Source organism: Notamacropus eugenii, chromosome 4 (genome assembly GCF_028372415.1).
Source record: "Notamacropus eugenii isolate mMacEug1 chromosome 4, mMacEug1.pri_v2, whole genome shotgun sequence".
Lineage (NCBI taxonomy): Eukaryota > Metazoa > Chordata > Mammalia > Diprotodontia > Macropodidae > Notamacropus > Notamacropus eugenii.
This window is the reverse complement of record NC_092875.1, coordinates 391,449,658-391,471,845: the sequence shown is the minus strand read 5'-3', so window position 1 is coordinate 391,471,845 and position 22,188 is coordinate 391,449,658. Positions and strand designations below refer to the sequence as shown.

At 36.1% G+C, this 22,188-nt stretch overlaps 1 protein-coding gene across 1 annotated transcript; it reads left to right on the top strand.

The window, feature by feature from the left end:
• The first annotated feature begins 20,200 nt into the window (after nucleotides 1-20,200).
• Nucleotides 20,201-21,979, top strand: MC4R (melanocortin 4 receptor). The gene has a single exon (XM_072599535.1). It carries the CDS (start codon nucleotides 20,610-20,612, stop codon nucleotides 21,615-21,617), a length of 1,008 nt encoding a protein of 335 aa, XP_072455636.1. The 5' UTR covers nucleotides 20,201-20,609; the 3' UTR covers nucleotides 21,618-21,979.
• The last annotated feature ends 209 nt before the right edge of the window (nucleotides 21,980-22,188 follow it).

Below are 22,188 nucleotides of genomic sequence, written 5' to 3'. Positions count from 1 at the left end.
GTTGTGATGCACTCTGGCTCTAAAAAAAAATGTATAAATACTCTGAGGTGAGGTTTACTTTGGGGCTTACTCTTTGGTAGTGTTTTTTTGGCCAGATGAGATTCTGGGCAGCCATTAAGGAGATCCCTGCCTTTGAAAACCCAGATGTTGGTGATTCTCTCTCTAGTGACTATGTAGGTATGTAATGGTCAGGCAGTTGGATGTGTCTGTTGATCTATGATGACTGTATTGTTGATGTCAGACAGTTGGTTGCCAAGTCTGTGAATTTTGATTTTTCTGTGTCTACTCTGAAGTTCTGGGTGCTGACTTTTTCCCCTGAACTAAGTGAATGATATATGTGCTTGATTAAAGTGATTGTTGACCCCCTCAAAAGTTGTTTTCCTGTTAGAAAAGCAGATCAAAGAACCTGTGATAGCAGGCCCTCCTGTATATGTCAGGGTATGCATGTATACCTGCTTCACTAAGGCCTTCCCTAGTAATTTGGTCTAGGATTCTTAACAAGAAGGACGCAATTAATGTAGTCTATTAATGTAGTGCATTTCTCTTTATCCATGAGGCAAAGAAAATAAAGATAACAAGATAAAAATGTTTATTTCAATGTAAAATGATAGTATCTGCTTGAAATTGTATTTCATAGGAGAAATTATATTGAATTATAATATTTCAATTGCATCAATTGATGTGCCTTGTCCTCATTTTTTAAAAGTAGACTCATACCATTTTAAAGATAGAAAACTTTAGGCCAGAGCATCATATGGAATCATAGTATTTTAGGGTTGCAAACAGGATCTCAATGATCATCTGTTAAACCATGAAATGATATATCTTAAAACTGCAAGATACAAGGAATAGTATAAATCATAATCCAAACACTTCGTTTTACAGATAGAAAAGCTGAAGTTCTAGGGAAACTGTTTTTTCCATCACACATTGCCACTCACAAAAAGAATTGGGAGATTGAACCCAAGCTGAAACTATGAAGTTCAGATATGAGCTAGTTGTGATGAGGAAGACACAGGACATGACCTGTGCAATAGAACTAAGATGATGGGACGGAGTTAGAGTTCAATTTGTCTGGAACACAGAGTACAAGAAGGGAAATAAAAAATGCCTTAAAAACTAGACTGAGAAGTCTGTATTTGATCCCAGTAGTAACAGGTAATTCCTCCAGACTTCAAAGTGGGGGGCGTGACATGACTTGCTCAAATCTGTGCACTGGCAAGATGATTTTTAGCAGCTGTGTGATGGATGAACTAGAGAGAGAATACACTAGAATCAGGGACGGCAGTATAAAGTTATTGGACTTTATTCTTTTCTTATTCAAAGGAGGAATAAGCTGTCAGAGCAATTTTTCTTGATGTCAGTGTGTAATGGCAGACATTGCATTCTCTATCAAAGTAGGGGAGAATCATTATAAAGGGATATATAAGGAACAAACAATGGCTTACAAGGCATTTTCCTCACAAGAATCCTGACTTACATAATGCAAATACTATTGTTTTTTTAGAGATGAGGAAAATCAAGACTCAGAAAAACTTGTCCATGGTCACCTAGACATTCTAACCAAGGTCTAATGCAAATCATGGTCTCACTCTGAGAGTAAAGGTCAATTAAGGAGAAGTATTGTGGGGACATTTTAGTAGAATGCTTTCTAAATTAATTTGAATTGAAAAATTTGAGAAGAGTGTGCCTATCATTAAAGTTGCTTTTGAAGCATTTGTCTGTTTTGCTTTTTTATTATGCTAAGAACGTTTCAAAAGTAAATATATATGTCTTCAAAAATAATGCATGAGAGCAATTTCAAGGTACATGTATGGCATATTACAAATTAGTGTGTGCAGTGGTTCTTAGGAGCCATAAATCTATCATACAAGTAACATGAAAAAAATGTTTATTTACTTCTTCCATTTTATAAAACAATGTGTTCTAATTTTGAACCATGGCTCTCTCTGAGGCAATACTACTAATTCTATTAAATTAAAATAAAAGAAGCTAAGGCATCAAAATTGTTACATATTGCATAATCACAGAAAAAGACATTGGGGGACCAAGATTCTTAGTACACAGTACTGTACAACATAATCACAAAATTTTTCATTAGAGGAAAAGAGTGACAGTGCTACTCGTGCTTTCCTTTAAGAAAACTCAACATGTGAAATTCTAAATACACCAACAATCAATTAGGTTATGACTGTTTTAGGGGGAAAAATTATTGCCAAGTTCTTAATGGAGTGTATTGATTCTATAGATCATTAATTAATTAACATAGAGTCTTGGGCAATGACATGGAAATTTAGTGTTTTCAATTGTTATTATTATTTAAGATTAAAGCATCATGTTTGAAATTACAATGGAAGTAAATGTGATTCAATTTATAAATATTTGAATTATATTTTATTTCAGGAACATATCTATTATATAAAATGAGATTCATCTGTTTATAAATATGGTATTGTCAGAAAATTAACTGATTGATTTGCACAATTTGCACAATAAAATTACACCTGAATAATCCAAACAAAAGGTGGTGTGAATTGAGTGCCAGGATTGGGTCAGGAGCACTCATTTTCCTAAATTCAAATCTAACATCTGACACTTACTAGCTGTATGACCCTGGGTAAGTCACTTTGTCCTGATTGCCTCAGTTTTCTCATCTGTAAAATGAACTGAGAAAGGAAATGACAAATCACTCCAGTATCTTTGCCAAGAAAACCTCAGTGGGGTCATGAAGAATCAGATAAGACTGAAATAACTAAAATAACTAAACAGCAACAATTACAATAATAAATCCAGGTAGGGAGGATTCCCTGCTCATAATCTCCCCTCCCCCCTTACTATTAGCTCATGGGACACCTATCACAAGTCAGAAACTAAGGCTTCTCATAATAACTTAAACCTATACTAGCCACATGATGAATTCCCATCATACGTTGTAAGCAGAAATGAATTGATCTCTTAAGTCATAAGTAACCCCCTCTACACACCTAACATGTGGGTTATCTATAATACTAGTGGGACCAAGGTAGCATATGAAGAATCTTGTACATGAATGGTCTAATGTCTAATCCATTGACCATCTTCTCTCTTTCTCTATATTTTTTCTGCCTGTCTCTTTATCTCTCTCTCTCTCTTATACACATTTCTGACAGTCTTTTGTCTCTGTTTCTGTCTCTGTCTCTCTCTGTCTCTGTCTCTCTCTCTCTGTTTCTCTCTGTCTCTGTCTCTCTCCCACCCCCATCATGAGTTCTTAGACATCTGAAACCTAAAACTTTTTCCCTCCTGCATACTGTTACCTCCTTGAGAGGTAGCCTAGTTTAATAGACTCCTACATTTGAACTCAGGAGAACAAAAGGTCATAATTCTACATTAGACACTTAGCAGCTATGTGAAGTCAAGTATCTTCTCAGATGTTAAGTGGAGATCATATTTGTACTACATACTTCACAAATATTGTGAGGGAAGCACTTTATAATACTTAACACACTATATAAATATGAGCTTTATTTCTTCCATCTTCCAAGTTTCTTTTTATCCCAATATTCCTATTTCTGTAGATGGTGCCACCATCCTTCCAACTTCAAGTTTTCCTCACCCAGTAAATCTAATTAGCTGCAAAATTATGTCAGTTCTGCTTTATCAATATCCCTTCTATCTATACACTTCCAGTCCCCCTTTGCACACCTCTGACCTCCACTCAGATAGCTTCAACTGGAGTTAAGGGACTCATCATCTCTTAATAGATTGTGAGCCCCTTGAGGTCAAAGATTGTCTTTTATCTCTTTTTTTTATCTCCAGAACTTAGGGTAAAGCCTGATACATAATAAGAATATAATATATGTTTATTTATTTATTGTCTGACTAACTTGAACTCATGTCCTTCTAACTGGTATTTCACACAATTCCCAAAATAACTTTTCTCTAACAGGTCTGAGCATCTTTCTGTATTCATTAATTTCAAAACTCCACTCCACTATTGTCGTTCAGTTGTGTCCAGCTCTTTGTGACCCCATTTGGGTTTATTTTTCATTTTGGCAGAGATCCTGGAGTAGTTTGCCCCTTCCTTCTCCAGCTCATTTTACAGATGAGAAGACTGAGACAAGTAGGGTTAATTGATTTGCTCAAGGTCACATAGGTAGTAAGTATCTGAGGTCAGATTTTAACTCAGGACAGCCTGACGCTGTATTCTCTTTGCCACCTAGCTTTCTCCCACTACCTGTGACATAAAGTACAAAGTCAGTTCTGGGAAGCACTTGAGGGCCTTCAATTGTCTGGTTCCAAACTAGTTCTCCAAACTTATTTTCCTCTGCTGCTTTCATGTGCTGAATGTTTTGGTCTTCTAGCTCTTTCTTAGTCTCATCTTGCTCTTCGTCGCTTCTAGGTATTCATCCAATTTGCTATGAATTCTTCAAGTATACTATATTTTTATCTCCACCTGCTAAAAATCATTTTCTTTCTTCAAGGCCTACCTTCAGGGCCAGTTCCTTTATAATACATTTCCTGAGTAAGGGCTATCTAACTCAAATAGCAACTGTCTATAAGACCATGTATAAAGATTCTTGCAGTGGCATGTTGACATAGAAAACCACATATTAACTATGTTCTATTGCATTTTAAATTTATTTTGTTAAATGTTTCCTGATTACATTTTATTTTTAAACTATTTTTTGCACTTTGTAGTATTTAATTTTTCAATTACATGTAAAGACAGCTTTCAACACTGATTTCTATAAGATTTTGAGGTCCAAATTTTTATCCCTCCCTATCTTTCATCCCCAAGATAGAAAGTGATCTGATATAGGCTATACATGTATAATCATGTCAAATTTATTTATACATTAGTCATGTTGTAAAGAATTAAAACAAAAAGGAAAAACCACAAGAAAGAAAAAAACAAAACAGTGAAAATAGTAAGTTTCAATCTGCATTCAGACTCCAGAGTTCTTTTTTCTGGATGTGGACAGCATTTCCCATTGTTGAGAAGAGCTAAATGTATCATAATTGATCATTGTCCAATGTTGCTGTTACTGTGTACAAAGTTCTCCTGCTTCTGCTCATTTCATTCAGCACCAGTTCATGGAAGACTTTCTAGGGTTCTCTGAAACCCACCTGCTCATCATTTGTTATAGAGCAATAATGTTCTATTATACTCATATATCACTTGTTCAATCATTCCCCAGCTAATGGGGATCCCCACAATTTCCAATATTTTGTGGACACAAAAAAAGAACTGCCATAAAATTTTTCGACATCTGGGTCCTTTTCCATTTTTTATGATCTCTATGATACTTAGTAGTGGTATTGCTGGGTCAAAAGATATGCACAGTTTTATAGGTTTTTGAGCAAAGTTCCACTTTGCTCTCCCAAAGTGTTGAATCAGTTCACAACTCCACAGCAATACATGAGTGTTACAATTTTTCTGCATCTTCAACATTTGGCATTTTCCTTTTCTGTCATATTACCCAATCTAATAGATGTGAGATGGTACCTCAGGGCTGTTTTATTTGCATTTCTCCAATCAATAGTGATTTAGAGCATTTTTTTTTTTTACTTATGACTATAGATAGCATTAATTTCTTTATCTGAAGACTGCCTATTCATATCATTTGACCATTTCCTGATTAGATTTTGATTTTTTGTTTTAAGCTGAAGTCAGGAGTGTTGTGGTTCACAAGCAGATCTATAGGCTGTATTTTTGGCACCTCTACTCTAAACCAAGGGATCCTAAGCATTTTTGATATCATGGACTCCTTCAGCAATCTGGTAAAGTTTATAGACCCCTTCTCAGAATAAAGTAGTGATTTTTGTTTTGTTTTGTTAAAAATGCAATGTATTGAGATCTCAACTGTTCTAAAATCCAGAATGTGCTATGGTCACCATCTATACTGAGAGAAAGAGAGAGAGAAAGGAAGAGAGAGGGAGGAATTGAGGAGAGAGAGAGAGAGACAGACAGACAGACAGAATTTATTCAGTTAGATATTACAGTAGATAGAGTACTGGACTTAAGAGTCAAAAAGACCTTATTTTAAATCTGGTATTAGACACTTGTGTGACCCTAATCAAGTCATTTAACACCTGCCTGTCTCAGTTTCTTCATTTACAAAAAGGTAATCATAATAACAGTTACTTTCCAGGGTTGTTGTAAGGATAAAATAACATTCAGAAAACATCTTACAAATCTTAAAGTGCTGCTGTATTAAGTGCTGACTATGGTTTTTGCTGTTAAGTTGAAAGAAAATGCAACTACAATGTGTAGCACTATTTCTTTAGTACTATAGTATGGTTAGTACTATAGTATGGATATTTTTGTCAATGTAGGTACTGTCTTCATAGGATATAGATGTTCAACTTGGAGAGATAGTCTAGGAGAGTTGATATGATTGAAATATCACCATATAATCAATCCAGTAATGAGCCATGCTATGTTAGCCACATTAGCCAAGTTGATCTCCAGATAGTAACCATGCATTCCATCATTGAAAGTAGTCTGGGCCTTTTAGTATAATGTTTTGAAGCATAAAATAAAAAAAGAAGTCAATTACACTGAAATTATTATGTATCAAAAAAATGTTTGCAGACCTCAGGTTTAAAACCCCTGATCTAAGTTGAATATGATCTCCACATTTATCACATTATACTGTAAAGTCTTATCTAAATCACCAACCACCCATTCCATTGGATTGGGGACAGTGACTATATGTTTTTTCATAGCTGTAACCCTAGCAGCTGGTATAGTGCATTGTATACCATAGGCATCTAATAAATATTTGTCAGCTGAACTATGTTTACTCCGTAAGTCTCAGGCTCTCAGTAATTGTATCACCCTACTCTCCCCTTCTGGACCAAGCCCCTGACCCTTCACTTGCATAAACCAATTACTACTGACATTTTGTGATCAATAAAAAAGGTCATACCTATTGAAATGGAAAAGAAATACATTTTGGATAGATCTGTTGAGAGATATCAAGGTAGATAATATTATACAAAAAACAAAACAAAACAAGACCAGTACATTTTTTTTTCTATTTTAACATATGGCAGAAATGTAGGATCCTGTACTACAATATCAGAAACCATCAATCAGAATCCCTAGATTGCTTTGTGAATTGTATCTACTCTGACAAATGAGACAAATTTAATAGGTACCTGAAAGGAGTACTTTAGAATACACAAGAACTTTAGAAAAAGTTCCAGAAAAGCTTTCTCTAATGGACTATATCACCCTATAAGCTTGCTTGCACCCCTTCTCTTCACTTCCCATTCCCTCTAGAAATTTTCTCTACCTCTTCCTTCTTTTAATTTGCTTATGTTAACATGGTTACCAAGGAGAAAAAAAGTAAGCATTCATTCAAAAGAAACTGCTTTCTCCTAAGTTACTAGTGATTTTTAATAGTCAAACCAAATGACCTTTTCACAGTCCTATTTTCTTGACATCTCTGAAGCCTGTGACGCTGCTAACAACCTTAATCTCCTTGATACTGTCTTCCCTCTAGTTTTTCTTCACACTTCTCCATCTTGATTCTTCTACCTGTCTAAACATTCCATTTCAGTCTTCTTTTCAGGATTTCTGTCCAAGTCCTATTTTCTGTTTAGAGTATAAACAAAATGTGATTTGCTCAAGTTCAGAAATTAAGTGGCCGTTAGGATATGAACCTGAGTGCCCCTGACCCCAGGTATGTTGCTCTCTCCTTAGTTTTCTCTTCTCACTTATCTTTAGGGTTCCCACTCTGCATCTTTGTTTTATCCCTCCTACTCCTCACTCTCTCTGGAGCCTGAAACATAAACAAAATAAGAGGGAAGCCTTCTTTCTATCACCCAATATTATCATTCTATCCACAACAAAAAGCAGTCCTATCTCTTCTTTGATTCCCCTTTCTCCCACAACAAAGCCATCAAACCTTTGATTTTTGTCCTTAGCATTCATTGGCAACTTCATCTCATTCTGGCTTTTAATACTCCTGACACAATTTTTATAAGAGAATACTTTGTATTGATTTCCTTTACTTTATTTTGCCTTTATCCACATGTCTTTTTGTTTTATCTGAATTTGTCAATGACTTCTCTTCAGTTCACAATAGTCACATTAGACAGTTCTCCTTTTTCTTTATCAGAATCATTTTTAAATGTGACTTTAGAATTTTTCCTTAATAAACCACTTGCCTTAAAGTCTTGAAATACCTGTAGTCCATTCCTGTTCCTGAAACTTACTAGGCGTAGGACCATGGGGAAGAAAGACAATTAGTCAGTCTAATCCAAGGTTCACTCATCTGTAAAATTTTACTAATTATACCTGTGCCACTCACCTCATAGTACTATTATGAGAATCACATGAGATAATGTATATAAATCACTTTCTCTAACTTAAAAACACTATAAAAATACCAACTATTATTACTGTTATTCCTCTGGGTAGATGTCTCCCTCAAAATATTAGGGTATTGGATATGACCTATCCTTTTCTTGAACCCTTTAATATCTGACTTAATGAATTTCAGGCTACTTTCTGGACTTTTTTTTTAAATATTTTTTTTATCATGAATTTAACAATCATAAACAAACACCAACATTTTAATAAACAGTTGAACACAAAAAAGATTATCTATGAAATAGAGTTATTACATACAGTTCATTTTTAAACATATATTAAATTTAACAAGATAACAGCAGTACTCCTCTCTGTTCCCTTTTCATCTTCTTTTTGTTTATTTCACTGCATTTTAAAATATTTTTTAGTGATGCTCATTGTTACACACAAAAATGTGTCAAGGGAAAATTTATTAAAGTAAAGTTCAGAGGAATTGAGTGCTTTGGCCAAAGCTGACTCCCCCTCCTCATCAGGAGGAGAGAGTGCCTTCTACCTTCATTCCTTTGAACGAATGGGTAGCTTCCCAGTAAGGCAACAGGAAGAATAAAGCTTGTTCAGACTAATGGAAGCTTCTTATACTGTTCCGAATTTTGAACTCCTCAGCCCACCATCCCCTGGCCAGGTGACTTCATGTTCTTCTCTCTAATAGGCTTTCCCTCAAACAGTTCATTGGGTCTGCGCATAAATTTCTGACCTCTAACCTGACTGTGCTAGGTGACAACTCTGTGGAAATAAACCTTCTTCCTTATTTTCCACATTCATGTTTCTCTGTTTTTCTGATTATCTCTCTGCTTCCATCTGTCTCTCTCATCCCTACCACTACCCAGTTAGAAGCCTTCCTTTGTAACAGAGTTAATCAAACCAAATGGATACATTATCATGTGGCACCTCTAGTTCATCCCCTCTTAGACTTTTCAGTTTTGTTCTCCTTCTTGATCACAATCTCTAGAGTGGATGCTAGAGTGTTCAGATAGAACTGAAGTTCTCATTGAGACCTAGAGCAATATTTTTCTGTTATCTCCTCCTCTAACTTTTGAAGGATGAGTGACATGATTAAGAGGGCTCATAAAAATTGTTACCTGCTCTGTTTGGGGGGAAGGGTGAGAAGAGGAAAAAAATAAAGAGAGGAGAGGGGGAAGGAGAAAGGGAAAAATGAAGATAGAGAGATAGAGGCAAAGGAAAAAGAGGCATAGAAAGAGAATACCAGATGTCTTGAAGAGATGAAGTTACTCATAAATACACTATCATGTTTCCATAATAGGTTTCAGATGTTTCCCAAGTTGCTCTTTGAATTTCTTCTCTCAGAGTAATCAATATTCTTACAATTCTATTTTTGTTTTAATTTCCACTGATTTATTCAAATGTTTCCCTTCAGGCTTCTCACTTCAGAGGCCTGGATTTTTTTTATAAATATAAATAAATAAACACACACATATGTATTAAAATAAATTATTGTTATATTATTGTATTCATAGCTAATTGTTAATTTGTGATCCAGGTTTTTCTCCTAGTTCCTCAGCTCTTATTAAAGTCAGTCTCTGGAAAGTTTGGTTGATTGATGAGATTATTTCTAGCCCTCAAGAAACATGCTTCTCAATGCTGGACAGATCTCACCCAACTAGGAGACCTAATTTCTGAGTATCCAATCCAAAACCCAATTTGGGCAGGCCCTTACTCTGAGGAAAGGAATCCCTGCCCTCCATTAGAGTTTAGGGCTACCCAGCACATGAAGAAGAAAACCAGAGAGGTCTGGATAGAGTTGGCTCCCCACATCTAGATTGCTTGAGGCTTCTGAATCTCATAATCAAGCCATGTTCTCAGTAGGAGGAGTTCAAGATTTTTAGTCAATCTCCTCATTAGCAATCCACCAATCTAGGCTGATCTTCACTTGTAAGGGGAATTCCTTTTCAGAAGATATTTCAGGCTTCCTTTGGGGTCTTTGGTTATCAAGAGAAACTACTGACCATCCATTATTGATTGACATAGAGCTTAATTAATAAATTAGTTATTAATTCCCCAAGCTGTGTCTGTAGTGCTTTATAATATTCATCTTTATATATGAGTAAGTTATGCAACAACCATTAAAGGTGGATGCTATTATTAACTTTATTTTTACAGGTGAAGGAAAAGGTAAGGGAAATTGAAGTGAAGTGACTTGTCTAAGGCCACACATCTAGTGTCTGAACTTGGGTTTTAATAAGGTCTTAATAATTACAGGTTTAGCACACACTCTCTCTTCCCCTATGCATCTCTCTCTGTCTCTGTTTCTTTCTCTTTTTGTCTCTGTCTACTTGTCTCTATCTCTTTCTTTCCCTCTTTATCCCTCATGCTATTCCACCCTCACCCAACCCAAAACCTCTTCCATTCAATTCAGAGAAAATATACCCTTCCACACTCCACAAAGAGAAATTCCATTCATGAGTCCTATACCAATGTCTCACTGATACTTGTGAAATCAAGTTTATCTCCTTTTACTTGAATCAATAATTTAACCTGTTTGTTATTCATACTTTGTGCATTTGTATATAAACATTCAAGGTCACCAATTTTAGAGCTGCATAATGTCCTCTATGGATTACTAGGTTTCTATTTTGTTTTCCTTTGTTAAACCAGCCATTGAAATCTATATACAGGGCTTTTCTTTTAAGTTCTTCTGGATTAGAATCACTATAACTGTTCTATACTCACCTTCAAACGGTCATAAAACAAAGCCCTCAAACAAATCCTAGAACAGCAGAAAAAAGATGGGGTGAAACAATCTTTTAGCCCAAGAAACTTGGAAGTTCAACCATTCAAACTATGAATGACTCAGCTCTTCTTAGCAACACAATGATCTAAGACAAGCATAAAGGACTCACAAAGGAAAATGCTATCCACATCCAGATAGATAACAGGACTCTGAATGCAGATGGAAGCATTTTTTTTTTCATTTGCTTTATTCTTTCTTGTGTTTTTCCCCTTCTGTTTCTTCATCCTCAGCTGTGATGAATAAGAAAATATGTTTTATATGATAGCCCATTATCAAACTGCCTACCATTTTCAGAAGAGAGGAGAGGAAGAAGAAAAATTTGAAACTAATAATCTTGTGGAAATGAATGCTAAAATTTTTCTTGATATGTAATTGGAGAAAAATAATACACTATTTTAAGAAATTCTTCTTGACTAGATTGACAAGATTTCATTCAAATATTCTGTTACTGGACCTTGTTAGGTATATTTCATTTCATGTAGAGCTTTTCAATCCTATATTTAAGCTATGGCCAAGAAATCAATTTTACATTATTTTCCAATTAACAGATTTGTTTTTTCTTTTCTTCTCACCCCTCAAATTTCAAAGAAAATCATTATAATAAATATACATGGTGAAGCAAACAAATTCCCACATTAGCCATGTCCAAAAATGTAAATAACACTTTTTTTATTTTATTTTATTTTTCTATTAATATGTGGTCCATAAATAAAAGTCTTCTCAGAAAATATCTCCTTGTTCAGGCCAGCTGTTCATTTCCCAAATCTGTTTTTCTCTTATGAATTCCCTACCTTAAATGAGAGGTAGTGGGGAAAACACTACATGTAGCACCAAGGTTTTCATATTTTTGTCTAAGATTTTGCATTCTATATTCCTTCTAAAGCTACAATCTGTTCTCCCTTCTCCCCACTACTCTGATGAATCATCAGAAGTGAGTGAGTGAATAAAGTTTAACAATTCTAAGGAGACTCCCCATTATGTCATGACTATATGTCCTAAGAAGACAACATATTTCTCTATAGTCTAATTTGTTCAACAGACTAATCTGCTTGTCCAGTTTGGTTTTAACATAAAGTTCAAGAAAAAGTAAGCAAGTAAAATAAGACTGGAGCAAAGTTCAAGTAGAAGATTGAGTCCCTATTGATAGAAATATTCTCCATATGATCCATTTTATAGATTATATTGTACTGACTGCATCTAGTACCAGAAAAATATGAGGCCAGTTTGTATAGGGTACTCAATGATGACTAACACCACTGATGTAAGGGTTTACTGAGTCCTTTTCAGGGCTGTTCATCCAGCTTTGGTGTCTACCTTCACCCAACTTTCATCTGTGCCTCCAAGAAACTGTAAGATGGACTGTGGTTACAGCCCAATAAAACTGCATCAGCAGATGGGTTAAACCAAGTTGAAGGTAACTGACAAGCCTTGACCTCATCAGTGAGGCATGGGGATGTGTACCCCAAACATGTGAAGACTTCCTCAGCAGAATGGGAGAAAAATAATTTGTTCCAATGACCATGAAGGTGACTGAAGCAGGTGTAGTGGAATATTTAAAGCTTGGTCACACATTGAAGATGCTAAGATCATCCACTACATTCTAGGCCATTGCTAGTTGTCCTGACTTTTATCTTGCCACTGGACTTTGATGATTTTGGGAGAGAGAGTGAAGCTGAACACTTTGTGAATCACTGTCTCACTTATATCCAATTCACAAGCAAGTCAAGACATCACCCCATTATATCAATGGTCCTTTCTGAAAATGAGAGACAAAAACAACTGTAAAGTCTACTCAATGAGACCATATTCTCTCAAATAAGATCCACCTAGAAATACATACTGGAAGATCAAAGGAAATAAAAAAGTAAGTTTCCTTCTCTGTGAAATGGAGTTAATAAAATTTATACTACTTTTCTCATGGAGTCACAGTGAGAAACGTGCTTTATAAGCCATAAAATACAGACACATGAATTGTCATTCACAACCATATATATATATATATATATATATATATATATATATATATATATATATATATATACATATATATATATATATATATATACACATGTGTACATATGTATATATGTGAATGTGTATATCTCCTGCTTCTTTTACTTTGCACAGGCTACCTAATTAATCTCTATGCTTGCAATGTTCTGGAATGTTCTCTTAGCCTCACTTCTATCTCTTGGAATCCTTAACTCCTTCAAGGTGCAACTCAAGTAACAACTCTCCCATAGGAGGCTTTCCTAACCCCTCCTAATCATTAGTTCTCTCATTATCCCCCAAATTATGTTATCTATCCTTTTATATTGACATATTTATGCTTTCCATGATAGAATATGAGTTCCTTTAAGCCTGTCATAGCAGGTTCTTAATAAAAATTGTTTAACTTCAACTGAACTGACTCAAATTGAATTGAGAGAGAAAATAAGCTATCTCATTTCTGTTGCTTTTATAGCTTCCTGAAATTCTGTAGTTGGGGAATATTCATGTATAATGACCTTTAGACTTACAAGTGAAGTTCTAAGAAAAAGTTGAATGGTAAAATGAAAAATGAATGAAAAAGAAATGATAGGTAATATCCAGTATTATTTTTAATACTGTAGGAGTCAAGACATTTCAGTATAAGTTGCTTTCATATTAAGTTTAGAGAATGAGGGAAAACTAATTGGAATTAAATTAGAGCAATGAATCTCATATACTGTTTTCTATTTACATGAAATAATAAAAACAGTTCTCCTAATAATATTTTCTCCCTATAATATCATTTTGTTGCATCTGAAAGAAAACAGCACATTATGTGCCTTAGATGTCTTCTTTTGCAACAAGGGACAAACACAATCCAAAAGATGCCCTTTCCTTTTTCCTTCCCTTCCCTTCCCTTCCCTTCCCTTCCCTACCCTTCCCTTCCCTTCCCTCCCTTCCCTTCCCTTCCCTTCCCTTCCCTTCCTTTTCCTTTCCTTTCCTTTCCTTTCCTTTCCTTTCCTTTCCTTTCCTTTCCTTTCCTTTCCTTTCCTTTCCTTTCCTTTCCTTTCCTTTCCTTTCCTTTCCTTTCCTTTCCTTTCCTTTCCTTTCCTTTCCTTTCCTTTCCTTTACAGGGTATCCCACAATGTGTTACAGGCCTTCCTCTATGTGCCCTAATATAGCTCATCTAACCATAGGCCACATGGCTATCTACTTAAAATCCATGTGACCTAACCTTACTGGGTCTCATTTTCTCCATCTTTAAAAAGGGAAGTTAAATTAGGTGACCTATAAAAACCCTTTTATCTATAAATCTGACACTCATAACTGCTACTTATCACAGCTGTGAGGAGTGATGAATTAACTCAACAATATTTCAAAAATGATTATTCAATGTTTTCTTAATGACAGAGACAATTTATTCAGTGCCTTCCTCAAATGGAGCTGTAAACCTCCTTGCAGTGTCCATCCCCTGCTTCTAACTATGACCTCTGAGACTAAACAAAACAGTTCTAATCCTTCTCACTTCAAGTACTTGAAGAGAGCTAAAATGTCCCCCCTATATCTTTTTTCTTCTAAGCTAACCTCCCCTTTCCTTATTTCCTTCAACCAATCCTCAAGTGAAATTAACTCTTTAGCATCTTCATTTTTCTTCTTTGGTTACTCTCCCATTTGGAGAGATATATGGAACTCCAAGTTGAACATAATCTCATCTCAGACACTTGACACTCATTAGCTGTGTTTCAAGTCACTTAATCCTAATTGCCTCAACCTGGGTCATCTCCAGTCATCCTGATGAATATCTGGTCACTGGATTCAGATGGCTCTGGAGGAGAAGTGAGGCTGGTGACCTGCACGGCTCTCCCTCACTCAAAACAAAGTCAAGTGCAAGCCATGTCACCATTTCTCTGATGGCATGGTCTTCTTCCACATCAACGGACGAACACAGACACACACAGACACACAGACACAGACACAGACACAGACACAGACACAGACACACACACACACACACACACACACACACACACACACACATACAATGCTCCAGATGTGATTTGACCATGGTAGAGTAAAATGGGATTATTACATTCTTATTCCTGGACACTGTATGCAACCTAATATCACATTAACTTATTTTGGTTGGTATACCATTGTCTTACATTGAGTGTATAGTCCTTTAAAAAACTCAGGTCTTTTTTTTTTAGATAGACTGCTGTTTGATAGAAATGCTATATTACTCTCCCACTCTCATACTAGTTATTTCTTCAAAAATATTGAAACCATTCTTGAGACCTGTTTGATACAAGATGTAGGTTTGGTCCATTGATATTGCTTCCTTGTTGGCTGAGTACAAGACAACTACCAGGAGCTCCAGATGTGTTCAAATGCTTAGCTAATGGACTATAATGGGCAATTTAGGAAGGGGAGCTTCAACCAGCTAAATCAGTTTGGGGAATGCTCAGTATATGTCCAGTTAATATCCTGCCGAGATGATCAAAGAAATCTCTTTTTGTTACCTGTTGAATGGCCTATAAGTGTATCACTTTGTACCAGTATTGAACATAAACTACAAGGAAAGTATTCTGAGTCAGCCAAGAACATGCTGTCTATCCATACTCCTCTCATAATATTAGTTGATACTATTAAATTTTATTTTCTTACATTTGACCCAATGTTCTAGATCAGTAGTATCAAACTCAAAAAGAAAAAGCAGCTGATAAGCTGAACATAAGGATCTCTATCGGCTGCATATTGACTTAGAAAACCAAAAATTACCATTATCCATGTTTTATGACATTTTTATTTAGTTAGTTAAATATTTCCCTATTATATTTTAATCTGATTCTGGTATGCTGCTAGCTCATGTAATCTGAGTTTTTGATACCTCTGTGCTAAACTGAGTCCTGATGATCATTTAATGTCACAACTCTAATTCCCAACTTCATGTCTGGGACCAGGATTATAGAAGACTTTGAAAACCAGACAGAGGTTTCAACTTTATTTGCCAAATAATAAGGAAGATTTTTTGAGGAGGAAAATCATATTGGAAATATTGTTTGGGTAGGACTGGTTGAGAAGAAATGTGTAGGAGAGATTTTAATAAAGAGAGACTGAACAGAAGGAGGCTGTTGGGAAGTTTTTACCTGATATTAGGTAATAGGGACCTACAGTAGTGGTATGAGGAATGAAAAAGAAAAGGTATAATAAGAAAAAAAATCAATAAAATTTGATGATTTGCTAAATATGGACTCCTAAGAATTTTCCTAAGGAAAATTCAGCTTTGAGACACGGTGATAGGTGGAGGAGGAAGAATGTTGTTGGTTGTTAGTTAGGAAGAAAGTTGTTAATGGTGTTGGTACCATTAACAAAAATTTAAAAATAGAACAAGGAGGTTTTTAGAGGAGGATAAAGAATTTATTGCGTACATTCATCTCACTAAACTTAATTGAAAAAATAAGACAATTTTTTAAAAGTAAGGATTCTTTATGTTAGAAATTTCATGTATTGATAGATAAGGCTGCCATATTCTAGAAAGAATTACATATAATGACCCTTTGTCTAATTGCTTTATGGATTAATTCAGTTCTGATGAAGCTCATAATTTCCACTATGCTTAAAAAAACTCTCTGTACTCAGGAAACAAAACTTCTTATACTAGTAATGTGCTATATAGCCTTGAGTAATGTACCTTTGTGGGGGCTTCTCTGTGTGTGGACCTACCATTCATAGAGAATAGTGTGGAGAATCTAGGTCAGAATGTACTATATCAAAAATAAGAAAGATAGCCTTCTTGCTCAATGTAAATAAGCAAGAGCACTTTGAAGATCATCATGACTAAATAGGCTTGTTTTGATTAGGGTGATAGGTTGAGGGCAGATAATAACTATGTAGAGGTAATGTTTGAAAGCCACATCAATAAAAATAGAATACTTTAGACGAGCTATGTCTTTTCTTGGAATCTATTAAGAGAATGTACAGCCAAATATCAATGGTAAAGCAGTTGGTTGATGAGCCTTTTAATTACTCACCACAATATTTTGTTTCATTCACTCTTCAGTTAATTAACTGTCATCAGCATCTTTCATAGATAAAGGAAAACAACTCAGGCAAGTTTGTTGATACCTGTTATCTGCAAAAGGACTTCGAAGGGAATGAGGTTGATTCTATTTTCCAAATGAGATGAGGATTTGAATTTATGGATTAAAAAAGAAAATAATTATTAAGTCTTATTGTGATGCTTCATCATGCCATGAAAGTTTAATGGCAGGGTATCGGAGGGGGGAGGTGCCAGCCAATAGGAATCTCATCCTTTGACCATACACAGTGTTGTATTTATTGTATGCCTATATGTGGAGGCTCTGTACGTGTAACAGAAAGGCCCTACTCCCCAGTTCTGAGTATTCACAGATACTGTGTTTCTGATCTGTTCACGGCATGCTTTTTACCTGCTGAGATAGAAATGTGCCTGCATACTAAAGACTCCTACCGAGGAAACTTAGGTCTCATTCCTGTTTGGCTGTATTACAGTGAAGAGTTAAGGACTGTTGTCACTCTCTTGTGTGTGAGAGGGAGACAGCACCAACCACTTACTCTCTGACCTTGGGCCAACCCATGTGCCATTAACATAGCCTTACTGTTGCTTCTGTCTTCATTGTATTTATTCTTTACTGCCTTAGATGAAGGATCATTAACAATAGATTGGACTAGGGAGTGACCTGGTTAGCTTAGAGTGTTTGGAAGAGTTAACTGTGCCAGTGCTGAGAGTCCATGCCAAAGTGTGTAGGCAACTAAACCTAGTGTAGAACAAAACCCTAGCAAGTTACCTCACTTAGCCCAGCAATGGATCAACCATCAAAACACCGGTTTCTACAAATAAGAGAATAATTTTGTTCATAGACTATGACATACCTGGACATTAATTTGGTAGGTGAATGTTTTTAGAACCACTTTACGTTTGGGTATATTGTCCCAAGGGTCTAAGGGAGAGTGTGCTTTCAGATGTTGGGGGAAAATGTTTGTATTTGTGTTCTTACTTTATGTTTTCAATAAATATACCTTTTAAAAGGCTAATAGATGTTAATTGGTTAAATCAGACCAAGGTGCTAATGACTGTTGATTGATGTTTAGAAGAATTCACTTGAAAGGGGAATAGAATGAATATTGTTAGAAAGACATTTCAATTCCCTCAGAGGTATTCCTAGACCCCTAATAGGAAGATGCAGTCTTGTTAAGGGATACAACTAGACAATGAGAGTTGGCGTAAGGGCTCGTAAGAGTTAACTGCACTTCTTAAGATACAACTTTTCACTGAGAACGGGAGTTGGGGTAAGGAGCTCTAGGGCTTATAAGAGGTACAAAGGTGATATTCAATTCTCCATGCCTAGAGCACATGCTCTGGTAGATTCTAATAAGCCAAAAAGACTCAAAGTACAAGTACAGGGGCAGCTAGGTGATACAATGGATAGAGTCAGGATATGCCTATTCAGGAAAATTCATCTTCCTGAGTTCAGTCTGGCCTCAGACATTTAGTTGTGTGACCCTGGACAAGTCATTTAACCCTGCTTGCCTCAGTTTCTTCATCTTTAAAATGAGCTAGAGAAGGAAATGGCAAACCACTCCAGTGTCTTTGCCAAGAAAATGACAATGGAATTACAAAGCGTCAGACATGACTGAACAACAACAACACAGGTACAGGAATGAATAGTCATTCAAGGATCAACTTAGTTAAGTTCAGAAAGGCACATCATCTGAAAACTGGCCACCATATAATGGATTTCTTTTTCCCTTAAGCAATCTACAAAAAAAAAAATCTACAAAGGTATGGAGCGCTGAAATTTTCATTGATAGAGAGGGTTTCTACCTCCTACAGAATTGCAGTTAAGCATCTGTTTTATACCTCCAAATCAATTCACTCATCTACCACAGAAGCACTTCCAAACATTTTCATTTGTCCTCAAGCCTCTCACGGCAAGCCTTTCTCTACTTCTTAGTTGAGGTTCTCCCTTCATATTCACAGATACATGTTTCCCATCTCCTAATGGAGATGTGAGAGACATGAAGTTCAAAATAAAGGAGTAAGATCAATTAGAACACTATTGCAACAGTTCTGTTAAACTAGAAAAAAACAAATGTTGCTTTTCCATTCAAAACCAACTTTGTTATGGAGAATAGTGGATCACTTGTCTTTACTTGACTAGGTTTGTTATGTATTTCAATTTTTAATATTCCCAGGGTGACCTCTTTTCCCACACTGGATTATTTTTAAGGTTGACTGATAATCTTCATCTTGAAAACTTGTAGTGAATTGCCAGATTAATGAACTTGCCATTTTTTCTCTGATTGTAGGCTATATATCTTTTAAACAAGTAATATATAAATTTTAGTTGTTTTGAAAAGTACCAAAAGGCATTTTCAGCTGGAATAACAGGAGCCAAGTGTCTGAGCAATGTAAGATTTCTTCATATGGCAGGTTAATTTCTTCTTAAATCTCAATGGATTAAAGCTACCTTCAGAATAATTGGGAGATTTGCTGTCATGTTATTTTATCATGACATTTTGTCCTAAGGATCCAGCTCTTTAAGGCATTATTACCCACCCATTTCAATTTATTTCATAATTTTTGAGAGATACATTTCAACCTATCTCATAATTTTTTGGAGAGATACATTAAGGAGGAAGGAACAATTAAGTCATATCAGCTAAAGGATCACTAGGTTCATTTTAAGCATACAAAATAGTATGCACTTTGCAAATGGTATGCACTTGAAAAACTGAAAGAACCACTTTTGACAGGAAATTATATTGTTGCTTTGAGAGGATTTGGGGGTGATAGTACAGAGAGTTCCTTAGGGAGCCAACTTACTTAGTCTTAAAACTTGAGAAAGCAAAATAAATCTCTCATACCCCATCTGCTTCCTGCTTCCAGGAGCAGCTGCATCCAAACCTGTTTGGTCAGGCAATTGTCGCCCTGAGACACAATCAGCATCTCCTAGACTCATGCTGTACTTCAGTTGCATTGGATGGAATGCAAAGAGGAGGAGGAGCAACCTGTCGACCCCTCCTTTTTTCTCCCTCCACACACCATAAAAATCAGCAGCCGGCATGCACAGCTTCTGACATTCCGCATGATGCCTGCATTTGCTGATAGTTTCTATCAGGCTGCATTTGACATTAGCATACCAACCCTGAACTCTCTCTGTGAAATAGCGGTTACTAGGAAAAAATGATTTTGAATTGGATGAAATAAATGTGCCTTAAGAAAAAGCTCAAGGGAGAAGAGAGGGAAGAAGATGTGAACAACTGAAGCTCTTTGCAGCTGAGACTAAGTCTGATTTAACTTCGGGACTTAAAAGTGAGTGGATGCTCGGAACTGTTGTGAACGGCATTAAAATTGGGGGAGACATGCCACTGAGTACCAGGACCATCTCCTCATTTGCTACCTTGAGAGACTAGAGAAAAGCCCCTCGGAAGGGACTAGAGGTTTTTAAACAATTTCAGCCGGAGTTTGACGGAGCTCTTTCTAAAATGAACTCCACACATCATGAACTCTCCTACCATGGAATGCACCCCTCTCTCCGCTTCTGGAACCACAGTTATGTATTGCACAGCAGTGCCAATGACTCCCTCAGCAAAGGTTACCTGGACAGGGGTTGCTACGAACAACTTTTTGTCTCTCCTGAGGTGTTTGTCACCCTGGGTATCATCAGTTTGTTGGAGAACATTCTGGTGATCGTGGCAATCGCTAAAAACAAGAATCTCCACTCCCCCATGTACTTCTTCATCTGTAGCTTGGCTGTGGCTGACATGCTGGTTAGCGTCTCCAATGGATCAGAGACTATTGTCATCACCCTGCTAAACAGCACTGACACTGATGCACAAAGTTTCACCGTAAACATTGATAATGTCATTGACTCAGTGATTTGTAGCTCTCTGCTTGCCTCTATTTGCAGCCTGCTCTCTATTGCAGTGGACAGGTACTTTACTATCTTCTATGCTCTCCAGTACCATAACATCATGACAGTTAGGAGGGTCGGGATCATCATCACTTGTATATGGGCAGCTTGTACAGTGTCAGGCATATTGTTTATCATTTACTCAGACAGTAGTGCTGTCATTATCTGTCTCATTAGTATGTTCTTCACCATGCTAGCTCTCATGGCTTCTCTCTATGTCCACATGTTCCTGATGGCCCGACTTCACATTAAGAGGATTGCGGTTCTCCCTGGCACAGGCGCCATCCGCCAAGGGGCCAACATGAAGGGAGCTATTACTTTGACCATCCTAATTGGGGTTTTTGTGGTCTGCTGGGCCCCTTTTTTCCTCCACCTGATTTTCTATATCTCATGTCCCCAAAATCCATACTGTGTATGTTTCATGTCCCATTTCAACTTTTATCTCATCCTCATTATGTGTAATTCCATTATTGATCCCCTTATCTATGCCCTCCGGAGTCAAGAACTAAGGAAAACTTTCAAGGAGATCATCTGTTGTTATACTCTGGGAGGTCCTTGTGATTTGTCTGGCAGATATTAAAACACCTCACAGACCTGTATTGAACCCTCCAAGTAACACTGTCAATAGAATCTGAACTGTGTGCTTCACAATCAGTTTTCTGTATTGTGCATGATTTGTTCAGTGTATCATTTGTAAAAAGAAAACAAAACAAACTTCAGATTGTTATTTATTTTTCAATGTGAAAAATGTAGTAGTTTCTAAGTATTCTTGTTTAAATGCATGATAACTTTTGAGATGTAAAATGCTCAAAATATGCTAATTTCAAGTTCTCTGTGTTTAAAAAAAAGTACAACCTTATTTAAAACATAATTTTATGTCCTTTGGGGGTATAAAAGAGAAATAGTTTAATCATGTAACCAATAAAGAATGCATTTACATCATCGGTGGATTCTAATCAATCATTGTTCATATTTTATTACATATATTTTTAAGTATTGATCTGGATTGGGTATAAAAGGGAAAATATTTTGAACTGTGAAATCTCATAGTGAGTGATATAAGAAAAGCTTTCTCCTTCCACTTCTGCTGAAGTAGCAGTAAAGTTGATTTTCCTTTTAACAAGAATTCTCTAAATAAGACTACCTTGGAG